Genomic DNA, 24,310 nt, shown 5'->3' on the forward strand with positions numbered 1-24,310 from the left:
TTCTGAAATTTTGATGAAACATAGTTGGGTACCATTAAAAAAAATGTCGGAGGCAAAAAATCCCCCCCCCCACCTCCCCTTGCTCATAATAGCGAAAAAAGGGCCTTTTTCGGGGAGAAAAAATCCATGCTTCAACGAGTTTTGACAAAAAAATCTGTATTCACTCAAAATATATGGAGGAGACAGTATAATAAAAGTACCTACATAGGTATTTGAGATTCTGCGCCAATCCATGCTATTGCCATCAAAATCCAAGGCCACTTTTGGGGTTCTACTGAGAAAATTGAAAAGTAAATCTTTTTTTTTTTTGGAGAGGGGGTATTAGTAGTTGGTGTTTTGAAAATATTTTCTTCGCAAAAGTTTCGCTATAATGACGAAAAAATATTGAAAGATAATATATTTCTGAAACTGAGGAAATATTTTGGAACGCAGTGATGACAATATTTTAGGTTTCAAAAAATTGATAATGATTGGCAAAAATTCCTAAATTTTTGTTGATTTTTCAGAATTGACAAAAACAATTTAAAATAATAGCATAGAATGGACGCAGAATCTAAGATATATTCATTTAGGACTGGGTCGATCGTCATTTTTCTCAAAACAAATTGGGTACAGGGGCTACAGTGAAAAAACCGTGTTTTTTTTGAAAATACTCCCACTTTAAGGGCACATGTTTTCCCTTTAGGGGCACTTCTGGAGCCAGAATTTTTCTGTACAACTTTCAACTCAAAATGACAGTTTTTGCTAAAATTGGTAAAAATCCAGTTTTTTTTCTTTTTTTGGTGATTTACCCAATCTACTACATAGTACGTAGGTAGGTAATACCTATGTTTTCAATGTACTTGGTAACTCACATAAAAATTTAATCATCGACACCAAAAAGAAACCTTTCTGAAAGTTTTGAGTTAGATACCATGTACTTGAAAAGTAGGCTACTTGTAATTCAAGAAAACCTTGATTAAGAAGTTGCATGGCGTAAATAGCGCAATAATGAAGCATTTTTCACAAAAACTCTAATTTTTGGGCAACCCCTCTCCCCAGTGTGGTCGTTGGGAGGGTCCAACTGCAAATCAAACTTCATATTCATGTTCAGCGAGTTCGGTTCATATGATAATGATACCCATATTGTCTGTCTACTTTCGCCCTAAAATTTGGAGAGGGGGTGCCTATGGCCAAAAAATTGGAGTTTAAGGGTATACTCTGCGGAGAGCATTCTAATTTGACAACCGGTCGAAATATGAAACCGATTTGTTCGTTATTTTCATCATTCGTTCGTAAGACTGCATGTAATCGATTGAACGAATTTAGTCGTGCTTATGTCCCGCGACCCGCTCCCATCTAAACTTCAGACGGGGATTTCTCCGTGAATTTTCAAAATTCTTCCATTTTTTTTTCACCAATACTGATTCATCTATGAAATCGAGGGTATGTAGCCATATTTTCTAATTTTGCTTTTACAACAGGGATGTGAGCGTCTAAAGTACCTCCATCCAATTCCGTATTATAGCCATCAAATGTCGCGAATCAAAAATATCTCGACATACCCTCGCTTTTGAAAGCAAACCCTAGAAAAATCCGTTCTATAGTTTTGGCACAATCCCCGCCCAAAATTGACCATTTTTCATCAAAAAATTAGAATAGCCTTAAAGAAGTTAGTTGGTTTTCTTATTGTTTTTGGAGGCCAGCATCCAAAATTATGGATCGCTTTTTTTGGTGGTGCTGTGACAAAAAAACACAATTTTGAGTGTTTTTTGAGTTTTTGAAGATGGCCTACCTGGAGGGAAAATTTGAAAAAAAAATACCAATTATAGTGCTCATGCAGATACATTTTTGAAAAAAAAATTTCATGTACTTAAATTAGGTTCGGAGATACGGCGGTTTCAAATTTTCTTTTGTCAATGTGTCTCCCCTGGGGGGCCCACAATTTTTGAAGAAAATTCAAGTTGCTAGAATCATATCTCCTTCAAGTATTTTGAGTGAATACAGATTTTTTTGTCAAAACTCGTTGAAGCATGGATTTTTTCTCCCCGAAAAAGGCCCTTTTTTCGCTATTATGAGCAAGGGGAGGTGGGGGGGGGGATTTTTTGCCTCCGACATTTTTTTTAATGGTACCCAACTATGTTTCATCAAAATTTCAGAAATCCGAGGACAGGGACATTTCACCTATTTTACCCAGGAATACCCTTTCAGCTATCTTGATGTAAGCACAAATACTTCTGCGCATGTAGTTTTACGATCATGCGGTGTAAATGAATTTTCAATTACAAAATTCTGAGGTAAAATTTCACGCTGAACAACTTGGTTCTCTTAGATTTCCGCCATTTGTCCATATTTTTGGAGAAAAACGCAAAAAACGTGGTTTTTTGAGAGTTTTTTGAGCTTTTGAGCTTGACCCACCACTCCAAATGGCCGGGTGATGACTTCTATAGAAAGTAGACCTAAAGATACATATTTGACGAAAAAATCGTTTTGGTATGTTTTTTCGTTCCGGAGTAATATCGATTTAAAGTTTTCTTTTGTCCCCCCTTCTCTCCCCGTGTGATGAAAAATTCTGAAAAAATTCAGGGAGGTACGCCCATGTATCCTCTAACTATATTCGTTTACAGAATCAATTTATCTTAATTACGCGCTGATACAGAATTTTTCCCCTGAAAAACGCGTTTTTTGGCCCCCTGGCTGAGGGGGGTGGGGTGGGGAGCGGGCTATGGGCCCAAAATTATTTTTTGGGGGTACTAAACATACCCTGTGAGTTTCATCGAAATCTGAGGTTAAGGGCATTTTGCCTATCTTATCGGGGGGTACCCTTTCAACAATTCGCCCAATCACCAAATGCATTTCACTGTCCATCTCAACTCCTAGTAATTAAATTAGACGTACCTGCCGAATGCGGATTCGTTAAAATAAAAAGGAAAAGTTGACAGTATAGAAAACATCACCCAACATACCCATTGCAAAAGTCAAGCTACGCTAAAACGGTTTTTAACAGCTTTATGCGGCATGTACGTACTACGTATGTGTAGAATAAGAGTAGCATCTGTATTCTGGTCACGCTATGGTGGGTGGAAATTAAAAGGGAGACGACTATTTTGTGAAGCTACTTAGGATAACAGGTACTTGTGTTGTAACCTGCAGTACATAGGCATACTACATACATACCTATACAATGGGTGAACTGGTTGGACACCTGTTCGTCTTTTTATATCATATTATTTATGCAGTTTCCGGTTTTAGATGAGCTGTTGCCGGAAGTGGCCAGATAGAGGGACGAGTACTCACCAATATAGGTTTGAATATAGTGACGGTGTTTTTTCATCAATCTTTTACCCTTTCATTTATCGAGAGAAAAATCGTTAAATTTTTTTATCGAACGAATTTAAAGGCAAAAGCAAAACTGAAAATCCGTGGATACCTATTTGCACTGTCTGCAGGAGTTGAGTACATCATCTACTCCTACTCCAAGTTTCGAACTGAAATTTTTAGCAAATTTTCTCCACCATGCTCCTTTTTCATGCAATGAAAGTATTGAAAACGAAAATATTAATTCTTTTGAGTTACATTTAAAATTCCAAATCAGATCAAGGGTGTAGTTTAGCTTCTAAAAATCCGAGAAAACAGGTAATGGGAAATTTTTATTGAAAAATATTTGGCTGCCAAATCGAGAGTTGAAAATTTTTCTTTTTTATTTTATCAGTAGACAAATAACTGATTTGTTCGCGAACGAAAAATTGAATAATTATTGAGAATTTCTGAATTTATTTTAAACGAATTATTGAAAATTGTGCGTGCGCATTTTCCCATTAACTGTTGCCATTTGTTGCACTCACACTCATACACGTTGTTATTTATTCATACGTATGAAGCGTTGCCAAATCGAATTTTTCGTTTCATTTAGAAAAATTTCCAAAATAATTCTAATTTTTGATAGTTACGAAGAAAATAATTTCTCTTGCGCGAAGCCGGGCCAAGCGCGTCACCACTTTTTCTCCGCGACGTTGTCGTGGAAAAGTATAACCAACGCGCTCGGCCGGAGAATTAATTTTCATTTTCATTCAATGCCAGTTCTAATGTGTCATAATATTGGATGAATGCATTCACGAAGTATTTTTAATAAATGGAGGAGTTGTTTGATTTTCCTAATGATTTTTTTAAATTTTTTAAAATTTAATATTCTGACAAATTTCTTATAAAAAGTTTTTTTTTTCGTGGGGGCACGCAGTGCCTCCGAAGTAAATTTCAAAAATATGAAAAAACTTTATTAAAAAACTACTTTCTGGGAATTTTGACTGAAGAACATTTCAAATTTTCATCAATTCACCAAAAATTGACACTCTATGACAATTTTGTCAAAAAACGAGAGTCTTTTGACAATTTTGGCGAAAACAGGGTTTTTTAGCCAACCTTCACAAGAACAGGAATGTTTGACAATTTTGGCAAAAATTGACCCTTTTTGAGAATTTTACCAAGATGGTCACTTTTTGACAATTTTGACTAAAATGGATAGTTTTTGATTATTTGAGCCAAAAATCGACGCTTTTTGACAACTTTTTCAAAAAAATACACTTTTTAACTTGGGCAAATTTGGCAACAAAACTACAGACTGGAGGGGACACCTCAAGAGTGGTTTTTTGACCAGCTTTTTTTCATAATAAAAATATCCAAAAATCAAAAATTTCTCGTTTGCGAGAAAATTATTGAAAAATGCGCAAATCGCTGTATTTTGTCATTAATCAAGCCCTCGAGGGAGAATTTCCCCATTTCCAGCCTTTCTGGAGCCCCTGGAGAAATTGAAAAATCGCGCTGGAGGCTCCAGAATTGCTGGAAATGGTGACATTCGCCCTCGTTGAGGGGGGTGGGGTGGGGAGCGGGCTATGGGCCCAAAATTATTTTTTGGGGGTACTAAACATACCCTGTGAGTTTCATCGAAATCTGAGGTTAAGGGCATTTTGCCTATCTTATCGGGGGGTACCCTTTTTTCACGTTTTGTGGAGCAGAGTTTAGTTCTGGAGTGATTTTTTGATGTAGGTAAGGTACCTATTGATTACGTAAAGTGTCAAAGCTGTCGACAGAATAAGTGTAATATATGAGTATATAGAAAAGTCTCTATGATAATTAGCCCTTTGATTAGTCGAGAAATTGACAAATTAAATCCAACTAATTAGTATAGATCTTTGCTACACCTCTAAAAAAAATAAAGAACACTATTCCTGTGTTCAACTAGCATTTTTCTCTATTTTTATTCCATGCTCCAAGTTCACGACTCCACGTACTCCCAAAAACAATCCAGGATGCGCAACTGATTTGTAGACTATACGTATCCAAGTGTAATATGTGCAAGTCAGAAAGAAATCAAAATACAAACACAGCCTATTATCCGATGATCCGGATGCAACACCTGTGCCTAAAATTATTCCCAAATATTTTATTTGAAAAAAAATAAACAACTAGAATAATGTGGCTCATTTTCCTCCCCTGCATGAGAAAATATAAGTGAGTACTTTCCTGTAACAAAATATAAAAGTGAATCTTTTCTTTCATGGTGATAAGGGTAACTACAACTCTCGTCAGCATGTCATGTATGTATCTTAGCCAGCTCGCGTTTTTCTCCTCTAATTCGTTCCCAACAAGATAACTTCTCACCTGACTTTTTATTACATCTTTTAACACTGAGAAATAATTTATTACACCTGTCCGGTTACAGTATAAGTATACGACTACCTGTAATAAGAATAGTGTAAATTTTCCAATGAAGTAGGTAGGTATTTTAATGTACCTCGTGCACGAAGAATTACGATAGGTATATCTATCCATTTTCCATTTATATAGATTTTTTAGAGCACTAAGCATGGCAGTGCTTCACTAAATGTCTACCTTACTTATAAACCAAAGACCAAAGTATAAGCTACAGTGGTTAAGTAAGGTTCGTTAACTTTTACTAAATAAACAGTTTCATCATGTTGAATGATAGCGAATAAGATCATCGAGTGAGAAGTACCAATATCTGAATCGAAAGCGATCATAGAATAGTTTATCTAGGTAGGTACCAGGCCTACCTATATCAAGTGTCAGAAGACGGAGAAAATAAATACATCGTTTTGTTGACAACACGTTACAGCCGATCATTGAATTTAAAAAATAAAATAAATCGTTGACAAGTTATCGAAGGCCATAGTTTGGTATTAGTATTCGCTATAGATACACATGGACTATCTCCTTATCGTGAGTGAATCAACACCAATGTGCCATTCATCAAACTGAGCTAATATGTATATAGGTATTATAGGTATTTATTTTGTTTCACGAAGGTGTTTGCGCACTGTGCGTTGAAATCGTACATAATGTCTTGCTTAAGGACAAAAGATTATTTTGTTCCAAAAACTTAATCAGACGATTATTTTTCAATTAAATGAATAGGTATACATATGAGTATCCCCGTGCATTCTTTTTTACAATTTTAATAGAAAGATATGCATCCCAACTGAACGAAAAATTCTGTTTGTCACCAAAAAAAATTAATTAAAAGAGCATCCGAAGACATTATAATTCAAAATTCCAGCTATTAGCCAACTTCAATCGTGATACGTTGATGAATTTTTGAAAATCCAAAGCTTTGTTTTCATCTCGAACCAAACCAATCAAATAACGATTGTTTCGAATTTCGAGCCATGATGGAGCCTCCAGCTCACTACATACCTAAAGTACTTATCTTCAGATATGTATTTGCATTTTCAAAAGACGTTAAGAGTCATGGCGTCATGGCCAATCATGAGCGTAGCTTAATACTCATCATAAATATTGAAAACGTTGTCTGAATGAATCAGAAAAATCAGAGGTACTCGCCTAGAGAAAAATGATTGGATCTAATCCGTCAAAACTATGATCTGATCAAGTAGATCTAGTCAGATATATACTAATGTAGATGTCTAACACATTGGTAAACAATGTGGAAATGTGTTGGTACGTGCGGTTCTCGAGTGATGAGCCAATTAATGATTACGATTTCTGGCGATATTCGTGTTTCTTTTCTGGATCATCAAAGGGATTTACAAGTGGCATCATTTTTATTAAAACGTACTACATACTTATACTTTTAAAGCTTTGGAAATATCTTCTAAGTACTTATACGAAAGTGCAGGGTATTTCAACTCGGTACAGAACTGCTACGATCATGTTCATCGCATGCAGTGAATTTTTGAAATACTCGTAGCGTGCATATTTACGTATGCTGGTTGGTACGTAAGTACCTACTTATAGTGGTATAGTCTATAGTAAAAATAAATTTATGTTCACACGGACGTATTTAATTTTATGCTAATTGTAAGGTATGCTTAACTGTATTTATATGACGATAAATACTCTGTTTCTCAAAGAATTAACGTAAAAATCAAACCAGTTTTATGGAATCAGTTTTTCTATTTAATATGCCTTATCTCAGCCATTGGCGAATGCCACGAGTCTAATACCTTCAGGTTTTAGGCATACTTATACCTATATCTGCATAGATTCGAATGCCACTGTATAGGTAGAGGTACCCTTACCTATGCTATTTTTTTTTTTTTTTTTGGATCATTGATTGCGTCAATTTTTGCCATACTACATTTTGCATTTCACTAGTCAAAATACTTATTTATGAAATTCACAAATTGTGTTCAAACGAGCAGTATTATGTCATTTTCGCACGCATCTACTAAGCATAAGTTCACAGGTAATACCTATCTGCATCGTATGGTTATATATGCCATTTTCATGTTGGTATTCAAAAACAAAGAAAATTGATTAAAAATGCAACTAATAAGTAGGTATAATAAGCTATCTTCAACTATTACGCCGACGGCTTCGTTTGGTCTTGAAATTATAGTGTAGAAAACAATTCGATATCAATAATTTTTCTTTTTTGTTAGCTGCGAGCAACACGTTCATAGTGATCGCCATGCCATTACGTTAATACGTACGTAGGTACTTTTGAATGTGCTTTACGTGTTCTCTACGTAACTTATGAAGTCTATAGTGATGAACTGGGTGTATGTAGTGCTTTTATATAGTTCTTTGACACTGGAATCCGAAATAACAATTTCATGTTGTACCGATATGCTACTCTCGTAATGACAATGACACTAATTATTTTAATTGTTGAGAATGTTACGTATACTTTTGAAGAAAAATAAAACACCGCAACTGTCCATGTAATTTATTAAAATAAGCGTAACTCGCCGCGATACTGGTATCTAGATAACCGCACAAGTACATGTTCTATGTGTAGGTACTCAAAATCTATATAGGCAAGTTCATTGTTGTCGGCTATTGATATAAATAAATAAATTATATAGCGCATTAGCGTGCCGTATTCATCAACATTAGGAATATGTATGGTGTACTTGCACTCGAAAGGTTGAAACACAATAGCAAAAAACCTAATTTTTTTATTTTCGTATGTGGTACCTACAAGCTGGAATGTTTATTTGTGGAATTGTGAATTTCATTAACATACGAGGTCTAGGTACATACAATCAAGAATAAAATGAGCTGGGACGAGCCAAAATCCTGTAACTCGTTTTAAAAAAATGAATATAAGTATAGGTACTCACTAGAGGTGATGTGGAAAAATCAACATTCATACTGGTGTCCTATCTCATCACATGGGCATACTTGCATTCTGGTATAAAATCGGTTTTTACAAACAAAATGCATTATAGGTACCTACTTACTCAAATCCCATGCCAGAGCAAGAATTGCATTATGAATTTGTTGAACGAATTAAAACTATAGTTTGAAATCTGCGACAGAATCTTAAATTCGAATTTTCAAATGAACAAGTTTTGGCGAAGAGTGAGATAAACCAAAGATATGGATTTAAACTGGATCGGGCACTTACAGTTAAAATGTACCTACAGGAAAAAGTGAAGCCAAAAATCAACCAATCATAAATACAGTGTAGCCCACGTGTTTTTCGGGGAGGTGAAGGCTGTGATTGATTGATTGATTGATTGGTACGTCGGGAGGTGAAGAATTGTAGCTTCACGAGTTGTCGATCAAGTTTAAATCCATATCAATAGGTTGGGGATTGATTACTAAGGTGATCAACATTAAATGACCCTTTTATAGTACGTAATAGATTAATTAAAAAGACCAAAAAAAATAAATAAATAAAAACAAAAAAAATAGCTAGGACGCAGGTAGACACCTAGCACTTACATACTTACCTAAGAAATTAAAAAAAAAAAAATCAAAATGTATTGTTTTTAAACTTGAAAAATGCAATAAAATATGTGCTCACGTCAAGAAAATAAATGTTCGTTCACATTGAAAAAAAAGAGGGGAAAATCTATTCAGTTGAAATTGTTTTCTCAAATTGAGAAAAACAGAGAAATATTTCAAAATTTTTTAAATTAGGTATACTCTTATTTTTCGCAAAAAAATACGATATTATTTGATAAAATTATATAATTTATGTACCTTAATGTCAAAAAATAAATTTGAAAAAAACAAATCTATAAGTACCTACCTAAAATACCAGAAAATGCAAAACAGTTTTTTGAAAATTAAAAAAAAAGCAAAAGAAATTATTAAAGTAAAGGAATAAAAAAAAATAAAAAAATTGAAGCGTCATCTTGAGCCGATTTTTGAAGCAACTATTCCTTATTGTTGATCTGAAAATCATTGTTTTGCGTTTTTATTTTACCGACTTTTTCACACTCTTTTTTACAAAGTTTGGACGATTTTAAAATGCATTTGTATTCTCCTTTTTATTAATTTTTCTATTGTTTACCCAGTAACCCAAAAGAATGATACATAGCCTATTATTCAAATTTTTCATGTTTGAGTAGGTATCGCATTCTAGTTCAATATTGTTATTGTAGGAGGTAAGTAAGTACTAAGTACTCGTATGCATGTAGCCAAGCACATGCCTATAAGTACGAGTATAACAAGGCTGTCATGAGAAAAAAGTCCAGACAGACAGTGAAGTTAGATTGATTAATCAATAGTTTCGATTATTTTTCCAAAATATGAATTGATACGAGCGCACCTGTATTGCCGACATAAAATATTTATTCAGAACGGAGAGGGTTGACTATACTTTTTTGGCTTCTCGTTTGTTTTATTTTAATAATTTAATACCCCTTAATAGTACGTAAAAGATGAAGAAATATAGGTGTTTGCGCTGGAAGTAAGTTTCGTTAACAAATTATTCACACTGAACAATCAAGTTTCAAATCATTCATACTTATGCGTTTATGCGGGCTGTTACTATGTAGTGTCTTTTAGGGATAAAAATTGGAAAGATTTTTGGGACAAGGAAATAGGTTTCGAAGATAGGAAATAATGAGTGGATTAAGAAAGTAGGTATTTTGGATATAGAAGATAGGTAGATGAAGAAGTATGAGACAAAAGAAAGAGGGATCGAATAGGATAAGATAAAACCTTTTAAGACACACATATACGACTATGAATATCAAATTTCATCTAAATAAAAATATCTTCTACATGTTATATAAAAAGATTTAGGTAGGTAAAGCCAAGAAGGTACGAGCTAAACTCGTAAGTAATTTAGAATATCAAAACACATCATACACCGTATGATCCATTACAATCTCTTGTAGTTCCAAGAAAGGGGTTCAAAGAATCTCATAATCGAGATATATCAATTCAATTTAGATAGGTAGGCAAGCCCACTGGAGATTTGTAATTAAATCATATCGAGAAAAGTAAAAACTTAAAAGTCCTCAATTAGACTATCTCATATTATATATACACAGGTAAATCTAGTCGCATATAAATAAATGCATATCGTACCTAAAGAAGGGTTTGGGGGTTCTCACTACATACCGTATACCATTGGCACCTCGGTGCTAGGCTTTCAAGCTACCATCATGGGATCCATATCGAGAGAGAATAAAACTCCACCAAACACTTCGCGGTAATTCAATTCAAATAAAAATCAGTTCATTTAAACCATTGTAATTATTCTTTCATTTTACAATGATCACACACATTTTAAATCAAATTAATAAACATAGAAAATCGGAACGTATAAAAGCACGTCATATCATTCTAACGGAAATTCAATAAGTTAGTTGATCTGGTTTTCTAACGTATAGGAATCAATTCAATTTGTACCAGAATCAACTAACGAGCTCTAGTGTCGTTTTTCTTTACCTATAGGAATCCTATATAGGTAGGTTAGATCCTATCTATACTACAACTATAAAAAGATCATTGACCTTTCTAGACGCTGAATTAATTCCATTCTGAAAAAATTCGTGCAATTTTTCATCGTTTCAAAAATTCTTATAGTGGTTATAGTTCATATTTTCAGTAAAAAAAAAAATTGGATATTTCTGTTTCAACTTTTAGATTTATTCTATTACAAGCTTAATAAATTAGTTATTAAAATTTCCGAATTTATTATAAATTTTCATAATATTATTGTGATTTTCTGATATCAGAGTACCTCTTTGTAGCACGTCAAATGTTGAGCAAACTGTATATTTATTTTTGAGTAAATGTTGCTACGAGTACTTTTAGCTATCTTACCAACTCGTACCTACAATTTTTGATAAAAGGTTTCCTTCAATTTACATAAGTACATTGGAATTTTCAAAAAATTTACTGAAGGAATCTTCGGTTTTGAAATACCTGGGTGATCCTTGCCACTTGTCTACTTTTCCATCAAACATTGAGCAAAATGATATTCTCAATTAGTAATGTTTTTCAAGATACATCAAGGAAATGGCTACACGTAAACGCCCTTCGATAAAAATATATGTTTCATGTACAGGAAACTATGTAACATGCTTTAAAATTGTCGTAAATAAAACACAATATTTAACTATCATTATAGGTAAGGTACTAAGTTATTAGGTTGGTAGATAGGTAGAGGTACTCTAGGTACATGTCGTGGTGGCATACACGTATATCACTTGAGGTTCTCAAACCATTCAAATAGTAAATAGCCGAGTGCTATAAAGTGTGATCTTCAATAAAAGCGGTTTCCTGTAACCCACCTGTTATTGTTCTCCATGTATAAATCGTCGATTTTTTTTTATCCTTGCAATGCGACGCATCAAAGAATCAGCCAAGCTCAAAGAAGAAGTCTCGTATACCGTACTCGACGTACCTACATTTTCAAAATATAGTCCAAGGATAAATTCGATGAGTTAATTTCAGACGGTGAAAAAAAAACACGCTTTTACTAGGTTCGGTTCGTTATAGTTATAAAGCTAAAAATCGTGTTAAGGCTCGGATATTTAAACTTCATAATGATAGGGTCAATTGGTGCGGTGATTGCCTGTAGGTTTTAATTGCATATTGGAGGGAAAAATCGGTGAAATTGTTAATTAAATTAAGCGAAACGTGATGTGCGATGGTATCATCTCAAATGAGGGAATCTGGATATTGGTAACTAAATCCGAGCCTTAATGAATGAGTCGAAATATTTGTTAAATTGTCTGATTATTACGAGTATATTGCATATTCTATCTACGTACTTAATGGCAAATTTACGGTTACCGGTGTTATATAACTAATAATTGCCAATGATAGACAAGCTTATAGCTAATTGTAGGTATTGAAATTTCTTTAAAATATTTACGCGTGATTTATATTGGTTCGCGTGAGATGTGCGAATTGCGAATGAATTTCTGTGTTTCATAATTTAATTTGTGAATTATTGAAGTGTCGCGTGTTGATGATTTTTTTTTTTTTTCGTACTTCAATTACTTCTCGGAGTCAAAATTGCTAATAAATATAATACCTACACCTACCTATAGGTAAATGTGGCCAAAATTAGCTTGATAACAAAAAAGGCGAAAGACATGGACGATCTTTTTCTTTTTTAATTTAAATTTTTATTTTTTCTATTAGAAAAATGAGAATTAAACGTGTGGCATGAAATACATATTATATTATTTTTCCAAATAATTGAATCAAATTTTTAGATTTCTGGCTTGCAATTTTCAGCTTCTATAGCTGTTCTTATATTGTTTTAGAGGCAAACGAGTGGCATATAGTGTTACATAAATTATGGATCCTTGGATATTCCATAGATTCAATTTGACCCCATTGATCAGATCACGGTTTTGATCGGATTAGATCTCTTCAGACCGGATTAGATCCAATAAGGGAGACCTGATCTGATAAAGGACGTTCCCTGGACCCAATTAGATCTCTTAAAGACTTGATTTGATCCGATCGTTTTTTCCTGGAAATGGAAAATTTGATAATATTACATTACTTAAGTACATATGTAGCTTTTTAAAAAATCCAATCGCCTTTCAAAAAAAAACGGGAAAGTGAAAAAAAATGATGAAAATTGAAACAAAAACTGAATCTTGAAAAATTTCCAACTCAACTGAAAATTATGAAAACTAAAAACTTGATGAAATTCAAACTGAAGTAAGCCCAACACCCGTACAAATAATATTCAGCTAATGATCCCAGTGCATTTTACAGACATGCTAGAGATCGATATTCGGGATTGACGTCCCCCTTTGCCTTCCTCTTTGTACTCCTGGAGGTGAGTATTCCGAAGTTAGACCCGGTAGTTAGAGAAAGAGGAAGGAAGCCAACGAGGACTTTTCTTTTTTCCTTTTTGTGACTAATAAGAAATTAATAACTTTTCTCAGCACTTTCGATTCAAAAAAATGAAAGTCTGCCATAGTGATTCATTATAAAAATATACCTATCTTTCTTACCTACAATGAGAAAAAAAATTCAATTTGAATTTTGTCGTAAAATAGGTACCTAATGAATAATGATATAACAGTTCAACTTTTACCTATATGTATCTACCTATATTAATATTTCATTAGCTACAAATTACTTGTGCACTTTTTCTTCATCTCAATCGTGTATGATTAAATAATTCATACCGAAGCTTGGTAACTGGCGCAGTACACCCCCTGGAGTTCATTTTTTGATTTTTAATGATTTTCTTTTCTAAAAAGCTGAAAATCGACCCTTAAAAAAAGTTGACGTTAATATGGAGTACTCACTAAAACGTGATGAAATTTGCAAAAAATTCGCATATTATTTTGAAATACCTATGCATCTATTTTATACGTTCTCAATTATATGTTTTTTTTTACAAAAAAAAACCTTTCTGGTCGGGATAATGAATTTGGGGATTTGTACCAGTAGACTATATTCTAACCCTCAAAAAAGCGATTCTGTAAATCAAATCGGGGAAGTGAAATGTTTTGCGCGGAAAATAGGCTTACGGACGAGCTCTTGCTAAAAAAGCAATGTCCCCAGCGCTGGACCCGCTTATTTTCGAATTTGGGGCCCAAATGGGGCCGATTTTGGGTCCGTAAATCATTTGAGGGAAGTGTGGGGACATTGCATTTTTGGATAGTGTTGGTATCGTAGATGAAAAATATGCAATGTCCCCAGCCCCCCAGGCGCTTAATTTATGCTCACCCCCCTTTCAAAATTTCGACTTTCCAATAAAAATTCATTAAAATGCGAGAAATGAACATTTTTGGATGAAATTTCGTATACTAACTAATAAAGGCATGAAGAAATCATATCCGACGAGTTTTGGTTTTTGCAAGCCCCAATTGGGGCTGCAGGAGCCCCCCCACCACCAATTTTTAAGTTGGGGTAAATCGTCGATATTGGTGTCGTTTTCATATGAAACGACCATGCTGATGACGAATACGAAGTCAGATTTGAGAAAACACTACTCAGTACTTAGGAATGAGGAGATAATGCATGTGAAATTGAGTAATGGAAAACTGAAGAAATAGTTATTAGGGTCTCAATGGTATATTCCGCTCGATCAAGCTGTTAAAAGCGATTTTATGATTGATTCTCATTCTAGACACTATTACAAAGAAATTCAGCCTTATGACCTTCCATACTCTCCCCCCTTTTCCGAGGGTCCACCCCCATATTACAAACTGGGATGGCGTATTGCCTTCCCTATTGCTGAAACAAATGATGGAATATGTAATACAAAAATATGTAATAAGAACAATACAGAACGGAACCAAACGAAAAAGCAATGAATGGAAAAAATACAAATGACTACGAAATTCAAAAAAACGATAACATAATACAAAGAAAAAAATAAATCAATAAATAAGTCGGTAACAACAGTTTTATACATTCAGATTTCATTGATCAGCTCCATATTCTGAAGGGGTACAGTCAAAAATGTAATTTGTAATCGTCAAAATGTTTTACAATTTTTTTTTAAAAAGTTTAATCAATAAACTCTTAGGTCATACATCTCAAATGCCCCCTGTCTTCCTTTACACGCTGAAAACCTGATGTTGCATTTCCCTGTTTCCCAATTTTTCGCACATTTTTCAAAATGTTAAAGCTGGAAGGGCATTGAGAGGAGAGAGCTTGCAACCTTGAGTTGAATATGTGAATATTCGAACTCAGCATCCTCGAAAACCAAACAAATGACATACCATAAGTCATTTTTTCAATTTTTTGAGAATACGTATATTGAAGATATTTGGGAAACATACCTACCAGTGGAAGATGAGGGGGAGGTCAGAAAGAGATCGGATCGGAAAATTGAGTAAATTTTAGAACTTATAGTACCTTTAAATTAGTAACAATTGATATGTCACTTCATTTTCAAATATTTTTTGTATTTTGATCAAAATTGCGAATTCTTGTTCCTTCAAAGGGTGTAAAAAGATCCCATTTCGAAAATTAACTAGTTTTTTGAACAGAAAAAAAAAGTGTCGACTCTCATTCGTTGAAAGAGAAATTTTTCGGCATTTTGAGAAACATAGGATACGGGAAACATCCCATTCAGGAAATGTGCATTTGGGAGCTCGGATTCGAGAAAATGACCGTGAATCCATTGGGTAATTCCATTTCAGACTTGGGTTATGCCAAAATTGAAAATTAAAAATTTTGGTAGCTTTCTAACGATATAATTGGATTTTTTTGTGGGAGCCAGCAATAGGGAAGGCAATACGCCATCCCAGTTTGTAATATGGGGGTGGACCCTCGGAAAAGGGGGGAGAGTATGGAAGGTCATAAGGCTGAATTTCTTTGTAATAGTGTCTAGAATGAGAATCAATCATAAAATCGCTTTTAACAGCTTGATCGAGCGGAATATACCATTAAGACCCTAATAACTATTTCTTCAGTTTTCCATTACTCAATTTCACATGCATTATCTTTATCTCCTCATTCCTAAGTACTGAGTAGTGTTGTCTCAAATCTGACTTCATATTCGTCATCAGCATGGTCGTTTCATATGAAAACGACACCAATATCGACGATTTACCCCAACTTAAAAATTGGGGGTGGGGGGGCTCCTGCAGCCCCAACTGGGGCTTGCAAAAACCAAAACTCGTCGGATATGATTTCTTCATGCCTTCATTAGTTAGTATACGAAATTTCATCCAAAAATGTTCATTTCTCGCATTTTAATGAATTTTTATTGGAAAGTCGAAATTTTGAAAGGGGGGTGAGCCTAAATTAAGCGCCTGGGGGGCTGGGGACATTGCATATTTTTCATCTACGATACCAACATTATCCAAAAATGCAATGTCCCACACTTCCCTCAAATGATTTACGAACCCAAAATCGGCCCCATTTGGGCCCCAAATTCGAAAATAAGCGGGTCCAGCGCTGGGGACATTGCTTTTTTAGCAAGAGCTCGTCCGTAAGCCTATTTTCCGCGCAAAACATTTCACTTCCCCGATTTGATTTACAGAATCGCTTTTTTGAGGGTTAGAATATAGTCTACAGAATCGTACTCGATATTTTGCACAAAACAAAAGACCTAGGATACCTATGATCTGAAGAAATGAAAAAAAAAATGATTGTGTTTTTTCCTTCTGATGTACAAATAACCGAATTAGATAACGAAAAGAAAGTTACGTATTTGAAAAAAAAGGTAGATGCTATAATTACGACCGTGGGACATTTTCTTACGAATTATTGTTTAGAACTTATATTCTCATATGTGTGTTTCCCAACTTCTTATTTTTCTCTCAAGAAGGTGTTACCTATTTGAACCAGATACAGATTTGAAGATCTTTGTGTACTGTACCTCAGATATGTAGGTACAGATGTAGGGACAAAGAAAGAGAGAGATAGACAATATAATCTCGTTAATTAGAAGCGGACGATATTAGTATTCTCGAATGTTATCTTTCACCTCTCCGACTTCCACTTCCATTACATTTCCATTCTTATAAGACCTTATAAGATATAAGGATTCAGCAGCCCATGACATGTAACTTCCTGTAATTTTCTTGTACCCCGATCATATTGTTTGTAAAAAGTCGATTACTGCTCATTCTTCGTTTTTGTTTTAACCCGTGCGCAATACCGGTTTAATCCGCGTGTCTAATTTTCAATCTTATTGTGCCTACATACTGCCTACTGTACGTGTGTCTGTGATCTTCGGTTTCGAGGTAAATTTACGTGGCGTAATCGTTGATCTTGATTCATTATTATGATCATTCATTCGTTTGATAATCGATAGCTCGTGGCGTATCAATTAAAAGTCTCTTCCGATATCGTCCGACCGCGTACGAGAATTTGTTTAAGTGGTTTTTTCATTCGGCTTACAACTCTATATTATCTACTCGTAAGATGATGATGGAATTTACCAATGGCTACTACTGTCCGACAAGTCAAACGTTTAGGAAAACGCAATTCCACCAACAACAAACTTGTCCCGGCTCCTTGCTGGAATATTATAATACCACATTTTGGAGGTTGGTTGAATTTTATAGCCTGGCCCAATTTTTTAAATTTTTTTCAGTGTTTATGAGAGTTATGTATACTTTAATTATGTATTTCTCGTATGAAAACTATAAAATGAAGTCATTATTTGAGGATTAAACAACTCGACGAGTGTCTTTAAATCGAAGTTATCAGCATTGGGCATAGAAAGAAAGTACCTAGTTAAAAAGTAACCTGCCAAATATTGATCTACTTTTTTTGAATGCCCACAGCATTCAGCAAAATACTCATTTTTCAACTCACATACTCAAACTTCTCAGTAAACAACTCAAATCACGTTTTAACCTCAAAAGCTAATACACCTAAAGTGGAAGCTGAAGGATCCCTCAATAAGATGTGTGCCATTGTGCCACAGAAAAACAGTGAAAAACATATTTTATTCAATGTTAAAAAAAAGATCATAATTCGATATGCATATAATGGGTCAACATTTGGAAGGTTACCTTATTACCACGGTCTGATTTACTCCCAGTCTCTCAGTCAATAATTTAGCGCCATATAAAAAGAGTTGTTGCGCTTAATATAACCTGGCATTCGATAAAATGTCATATTATTAAATGGAAATTCGATTATAGAATGTGTAATTAGAATGAAATTTAGTTGATTAATGTATCAAATCCTAATAGGATACCTCCTACCTATCTAATGTATATTACTTAGAATGGATCTTCAGTATAGGTAAATTTACAGAAAAAATTTCATCCTCGAATGCGATTAACAAGGTCAATGTGCTTTTCGCTTCGGCATAAGTAACGTTAGATTATCTTTTAAAACACTTGAAAAAATTAGAACACACAAAAACGTTTTGAATTTTTGTTGAAAAAATCTGGAACCGGGATCACGGAACGACTCGACTTCCGGCTGTATGGTTGAAAATGAATATTTTTTTCTACTGTTTACGGCTTCCATTGCTCGTACACATACCTACTTCACCTACCTTGCCCTCGACCGGAAATTCGCAAACATATTAATGTATCGCATCTTCGCATGCCATTGTAATTCATCATGTAGTACATAGTCGATGAATGAAAGGTATCAACCGAATATTTAAATTGAATTTTTGAATTTTTGGATGATAAATTAACAGCTTGAAATCACGTGGTAAATAATCTGTTGTACCTACCTATACGTTCGCAAATAAAAGCATACCTATTTCTGATAATACATAGGTGCATACCTAATGAAGTATACCCGAATCGTTTCAGAATTAATTATACGTTATTTGTATCTGTAGAGTAGAACGGCTTGGTAGGTACCTGAAGGGAAAATTTCGCTGAAATTTGCCTATACTTATGCTCGTTTGATGGGCATTGCACCTTATTTCTGTGGAGCTATCCATGTTCATGACGCGAATATTGCTTGCGTATCTCTACCTACCTCTCTGCAGAAATTCTCATCAAACGTTCGCTAGTTGCTATTCTTCAGATTTATACACATATAGGTTTGAAAAATAAACATTTTTTAGGTGAATATGAAATCCCCATCTTGATTTAAGTGCCTATCTATTAATTTTTTCAAACAAGGGTTGATCTGATGAAGAAGCGACATTTTTGCCCATTTCTCGTAGTGATTTGAAATAGGTAATTTGAATCAGGAAACCATTACAGTCGTTGATCATTACTGAAGAAAAATCCTATTATCAGTAATTTTTGTAGAATTTCACAAGTGTCCCTCCCTCTCTTATTTCTCATCTCATTTACATATTATAATCTGCCTTTCTGTTAGATGCAAAGGTGGTTTAACGATTATTAATGTGTTCGAAATGTATTTTTGTTACAGAAGTGGACGGAAACGGAGATAAAACTGCTTCACTAGCTGGAGGTACATATAAACTCACTCCACCACCGTATAGAATGCCACCCCAGCCATTGTATAGTGAGCCAGCTAGTATACCAGGTTCAGCAACCCCGACGATTCAACAAATACACACACATTCCAATAAATTTCCAGTAAGTTTTTATTAAACTTAAACGAAAAGAGAATTGCGAAGAAACGAATATTTATTCATTTGAGCGAAAAAGTATGAACAGAAAAAAACGTTGATTTATTTTAAAAAGTCGAAAAAAGCTCAAGAATGTTATCAATAAAGTCGAGAAAAAAGGGAAGAAGAATACAATACATATTATACGAGTATTATCGACTATACGGTTTTGTAGCTTACGAAAATTTTTCTCTTTGCAACAGATCGAACGAGAAGTCATCCTGAGTAATTATGATAAAAATTCGAAAATTCCCATTCTCAACGAATACCATAAAAAACAAGCCAAAAGTACCGCAGTAGCTCCGGATGCTCCAAATATTCAAATGGCTTGGACAGAAGATAGAACTAGAACGGTATGTTGACTTCATTTTTACGAACATAAATTCGATTGAGGGAAAATACCTACTCAGTACTCAACTCAATAGATATACATAACAGGTACAACCTAATGATAGTACGAATATGTATGTACTATGTACCTACGTTTGTAAGTAGAGGTACATAACTCGGTACAAAAATAAAAAATTTACGCTGCTCTCATCAGATTAAAAATTTATTTTTTGTTCGTTTATATCCTACTTTCAATTATTTATGTAATGCATTTTCCATCGTTATAAGTATTGGAATTATTAGTTATTGGGGATGTTAACAGAATGTTTTTTAAAAAGAAGGGTAACTTGGTGGCAGGGTTAAAAGCGTTGTATTAAGTATTTATATGTAGATGAGGTAGATTTTCTTTATTATTATTACCTTTGTGAAGATAGTATAGGTACATCAAATTACCAAACAAGAAAAAGGGTTACCCAAAATGCGAAAAATTCTGATGATTAAATTTCAAAATAGTCTTTTGATGTTCATTCGTGAATTTTGTAAGAACGTAGATCGATAGAAGACTTTGAAGTAAAATTGAAGATAGGACTTTTTGTTGAAATATTTCACTTAATGCTATCAGTGCCTTCTTATTAAAAAATAGGGAAGAACAACTTTTAAAAATGGAGGAAAAAATTAATTTAAGATGCCTTTTAAATGATTTTACGTCTCACAAGCGAGGTATTCCAACTACGTATGTAGTAGAAATTTTTTTGAACTGGACAAGAAGAATCGAAAGACTATCAAAAAATAGGCAGATCCTCATCAGGCTAAATTTAAGACGCTAAATTTCACTTTTCAATTGTTGACAAATTTTTATAAATTCTTCATTGTAAAAAAAATTAAAATTTGATTAAATTGAAGTAAAGAACTGAAATTTGGCTTCGACTCTATTTTTTACCTTCCTTATTAACTGATGGTGGTTGTTTAATGCATAACGCAAAATATCGAAAAATAATACCCGAAAAAATATTCGAACAACGAACGAAATAGTTTAATTAACGAAAATCATAATCGCACAAAAGTACACGAAATAGTAGACCATTTGGTCAGACGAAAAATATACAAGTTACTCGAAGTACAAGATAATGATGCGAGAACATTTGCAAAACTACAAATAACCGATTCGTCACGAATATAGCCGAGTGTGAACGAATACACAACGATAATTATTACCCCAACATATTCCCCCCAAAGGAGGTCAAACCTCCTTCTAATTAAAGAAGAAATTTAACATCAAAAAATAAATTAAAAAACAACAACGAATACAACAAAACAATATCACAATACCAACAGGGGAAAAATGCAAGTTTACAAACATTTCATAAATTACGCATCACACAAATACATAATTACAATTCGAAAATACATGTTCATTTACATAAAATGACACGAAATAGTAAAATAACTAAAATACATCAAAATACATCAATCGATATTACGAAATTAATAAAATTAACCATTAATTGGTAACAATGCGAGATTTTGAACGCTCATTTTACGAACTGTGCCATTTGCCAATCGAATATCGGCATTTCGCACGACACCCTTTTTATCTGGGTAGGTACCTACAACTATGCCCATTGGCCAGCTGAAGGATTTTTCTCCTTGAGTACGAAGTAGTACTACATCATCAATCTTAAGAATTTTCTCATTCTTTTTCCATTTGGAACGAACTTGTAATTGGTTCAAATAATCTCTTTTCCAGATTGTCCAAAATGATTCCAGAATTCTGGTCCATAAACGATATCGTAATTTGATATTCAAATTTTCTTCATCCAATGTAGGAATTTCATGGAATGAAGATCCGATTAAAAAATGCCCTGGAGTTAAGGGTTCAACAAATTGATTGCATTTTTTATATGCAATTGGTCGCGAATTGAGAATACATTCGACCTTTGATAGAACTGTGTTCAATTCAAACACATTCAATGTTTGATTGCCAATAGCTTTGGCTAATAACGATTTTCCGGCCTTTACTGCCGATTCCCACAATCCACCTTGATGTGGGCTGCGAGGAGCGATAGTTTTCCATTCTATTAAATTTTCATCTGTAAATTGATTGTATCTACTACTTTGTAGAAAATTTCGAAGTCCAATAAAATTTGTTCCGTTATCGGAATAAATTATTTGAGGTAACCCTCTTCTACTCACAAATCTTTCAAGACAATTTAAAAATGCCTCGGAAGTCAGATCTTCAACGAGATCAATATGTACTGCTCTAGTACTAAAGCATACGAAAAATACGATGTACGCTTTGTAAATTTTGTAAGATCTGTGGTTGGTACATTTCAACGAAACTGCACCTGATAGGTCAACGCCTACACACGAAAACGGTCTTTGAATTTTTGTTCTTTCAGGAGGTAAATCTCCCATAATTTGCTCCATTAAACGAGCATTATGACGTGTGCAAATTACACAATTTATTACCACATTTTTAATTATCAAAATCAGGTTTCCAACTACCCAAAATTGACCTCGTACATAATTCAGTACAAACAAACGAGATGCGTGATAATATCTTTCATGTACCATACGTACATACAAACAAATAAAGGTAGATGTAGCATGCACCGCAATGGGATGCTTCTTATCATATGAGAAGTTTGAAGCAGATAACCTACCACCAACTCTCATTACATTACAGTAAAAGCTCGTTATAACGCTCTTCAAGGGACCGAAAAAAAAGAGCGTTATAAGCCGAAACGCGTTATAAGCAAAAGTCTCGTTTTAACGCTGATGAGCGTAATACCGCGAATTCTCATTTTAAAGTAAAAAGAGCGTAATAAAAGAAGTGGAAACGTTGACTTAATTTTAAATTTTGAACAACTGGGGTACATACGTAGACCAAAAGCCTTCTTAAATGCAGAGAATTGATAAAAAAAAACTTTTGGTGACATTAAAAAGTTCAATCAGTTACCTGCAGTTGTTTGAAACAATTCAATTTTCATTATTTCAATCATTACAATTATTTCTTCTTTTAAAAAAAACACATTCCTCAGTCACTTACCTGCCTTTTTTGTTAGAATTGAAATCAAGTTTCTATTGAAGTTTGATAGGTAAGATTATCAAAAAATCTTACTTTTTTTTGGCCAAAATCGAAAATAATTTTACTGTAAGTTGAAAAACAGATTTTTTCACAAAATTTTGTAATAAAAGCTTTTTTTTACTTTTTAAAAAATCAAAACTGCAAAAATTGCAAAAAAAAACTGTTGTTGCAGCCAAAGTTTTCAGAAACTGAGAATTTTTTACTTGAAAGTATGCTTTTTTGTCGCAAAAATTGGATTTTTATTGTCAAAATTGTGAAAAAAGTGTGATTTTTTCTGTATTTTAGAGCGTTAAAACGCGATTTATAATCGCTCATGAGCGTTATATCGCGATTAATTTTACATTGGTTTAAATGGGGTTGTCTAGGGACCAGAGAAAATCAGCGTTATAACGAAATCAGCGTTATAACCGAAAGCGTTATAACGAGCTTTTACTGTATTTGTATCTAAAAATACATCGAGAGAGAACAGACGACTAGTTCTCTGTATGCCTGTTTTGGCATGTAATCTCCAATATTCTTCATCGAAATGTTCACGTTGAACGAATGCAATAATGCAATAGAACGTTTCTCTTCGTTCTGAAACGGATAACCTTGGATAACTCTGTATGCAAGCTTTAACAGTAGTGGAGGCAAATAAGAAAAAATAAAAACATTTTTGGCTACCCAAGATTTTATGATGAAAAATTGTCAAGGGTGGTTCCCTGAATAATCCCTGAGAACTACCACCCCACAGACCCCTAGCTCATTTTTTTATGGGGGGTTGAACCCCCCCAAAATGGGTTTTTTGCACTTTTATCCTCATGGGTTGATTTTACGTCGAATATAGCTTTATTTTTGAATTCTACGTCAAATTTCCGATCTAGTGATATATCAACTGTCCTTCTAACCCCAAGGGGGGTGGGGCTAGAACCATTCAAATTGGAGGGGGTTTCTAAAAAACACAAAAAGGCTATCGGCGCATATGAGGGGTGAAACGGCCCTCGAGAGCGTTCGGGTTGATACTAGCATGGAAGGAGGGTACCATCAAGAAACTACCGCATGAAAAATTGCAGATCCACACCACCTCCCCTTTTTGGGGAACCCCCCTTTTCTGAAATTTCAGTAGCACTTTTCTCAGCCCCATATTACCCGATTTTGAAAATTTTTCAGTATGTTATGTATATCCCTAGTAGGTATCCCCCCAAAAATTT

General features: G+C 34.1%; 1 protein-coding gene across 5 annotated transcripts in view; it reads left to right on the forward strand.

Moving 5' to 3' along the window:
* LOC135835246 (ras guanine nucleotide exchange factor P-like) overlaps positions 1-24,310 on the forward strand; it is a 63,106-nt gene that overhangs the window by 21,492 nt on the left and 17,304 nt on the right. For 4 of the 5 annotated variants that reach the window (XM_065349413.1, XM_065349416.1, XM_065349417.1 and 1 more), the window contains 2 exons: positions 19,501-19,670; positions 19,906-20,055. In XM_065349413.1, coding sequence (XP_065205485.1) covers positions 19,501-19,670; positions 19,906-20,055 — 320 coding nt within the window. Of the gene's footprint in view, positions 1-17,280; positions 17,694-19,500; positions 19,671-19,905; positions 20,056-24,310 lie in introns of those variants that run through there. The other variant, XM_065349414.1, reaches the window with a different exon arrangement.

Source organism: Planococcus citri, chromosome 2 (genome assembly GCF_950023065.1).
Source record: "Planococcus citri chromosome 2, ihPlaCitr1.1, whole genome shotgun sequence".
Taxonomy (NCBI): Eukaryota; Metazoa; Arthropoda; class Insecta; order Hemiptera; family Pseudococcidae; genus Planococcus; species Planococcus citri.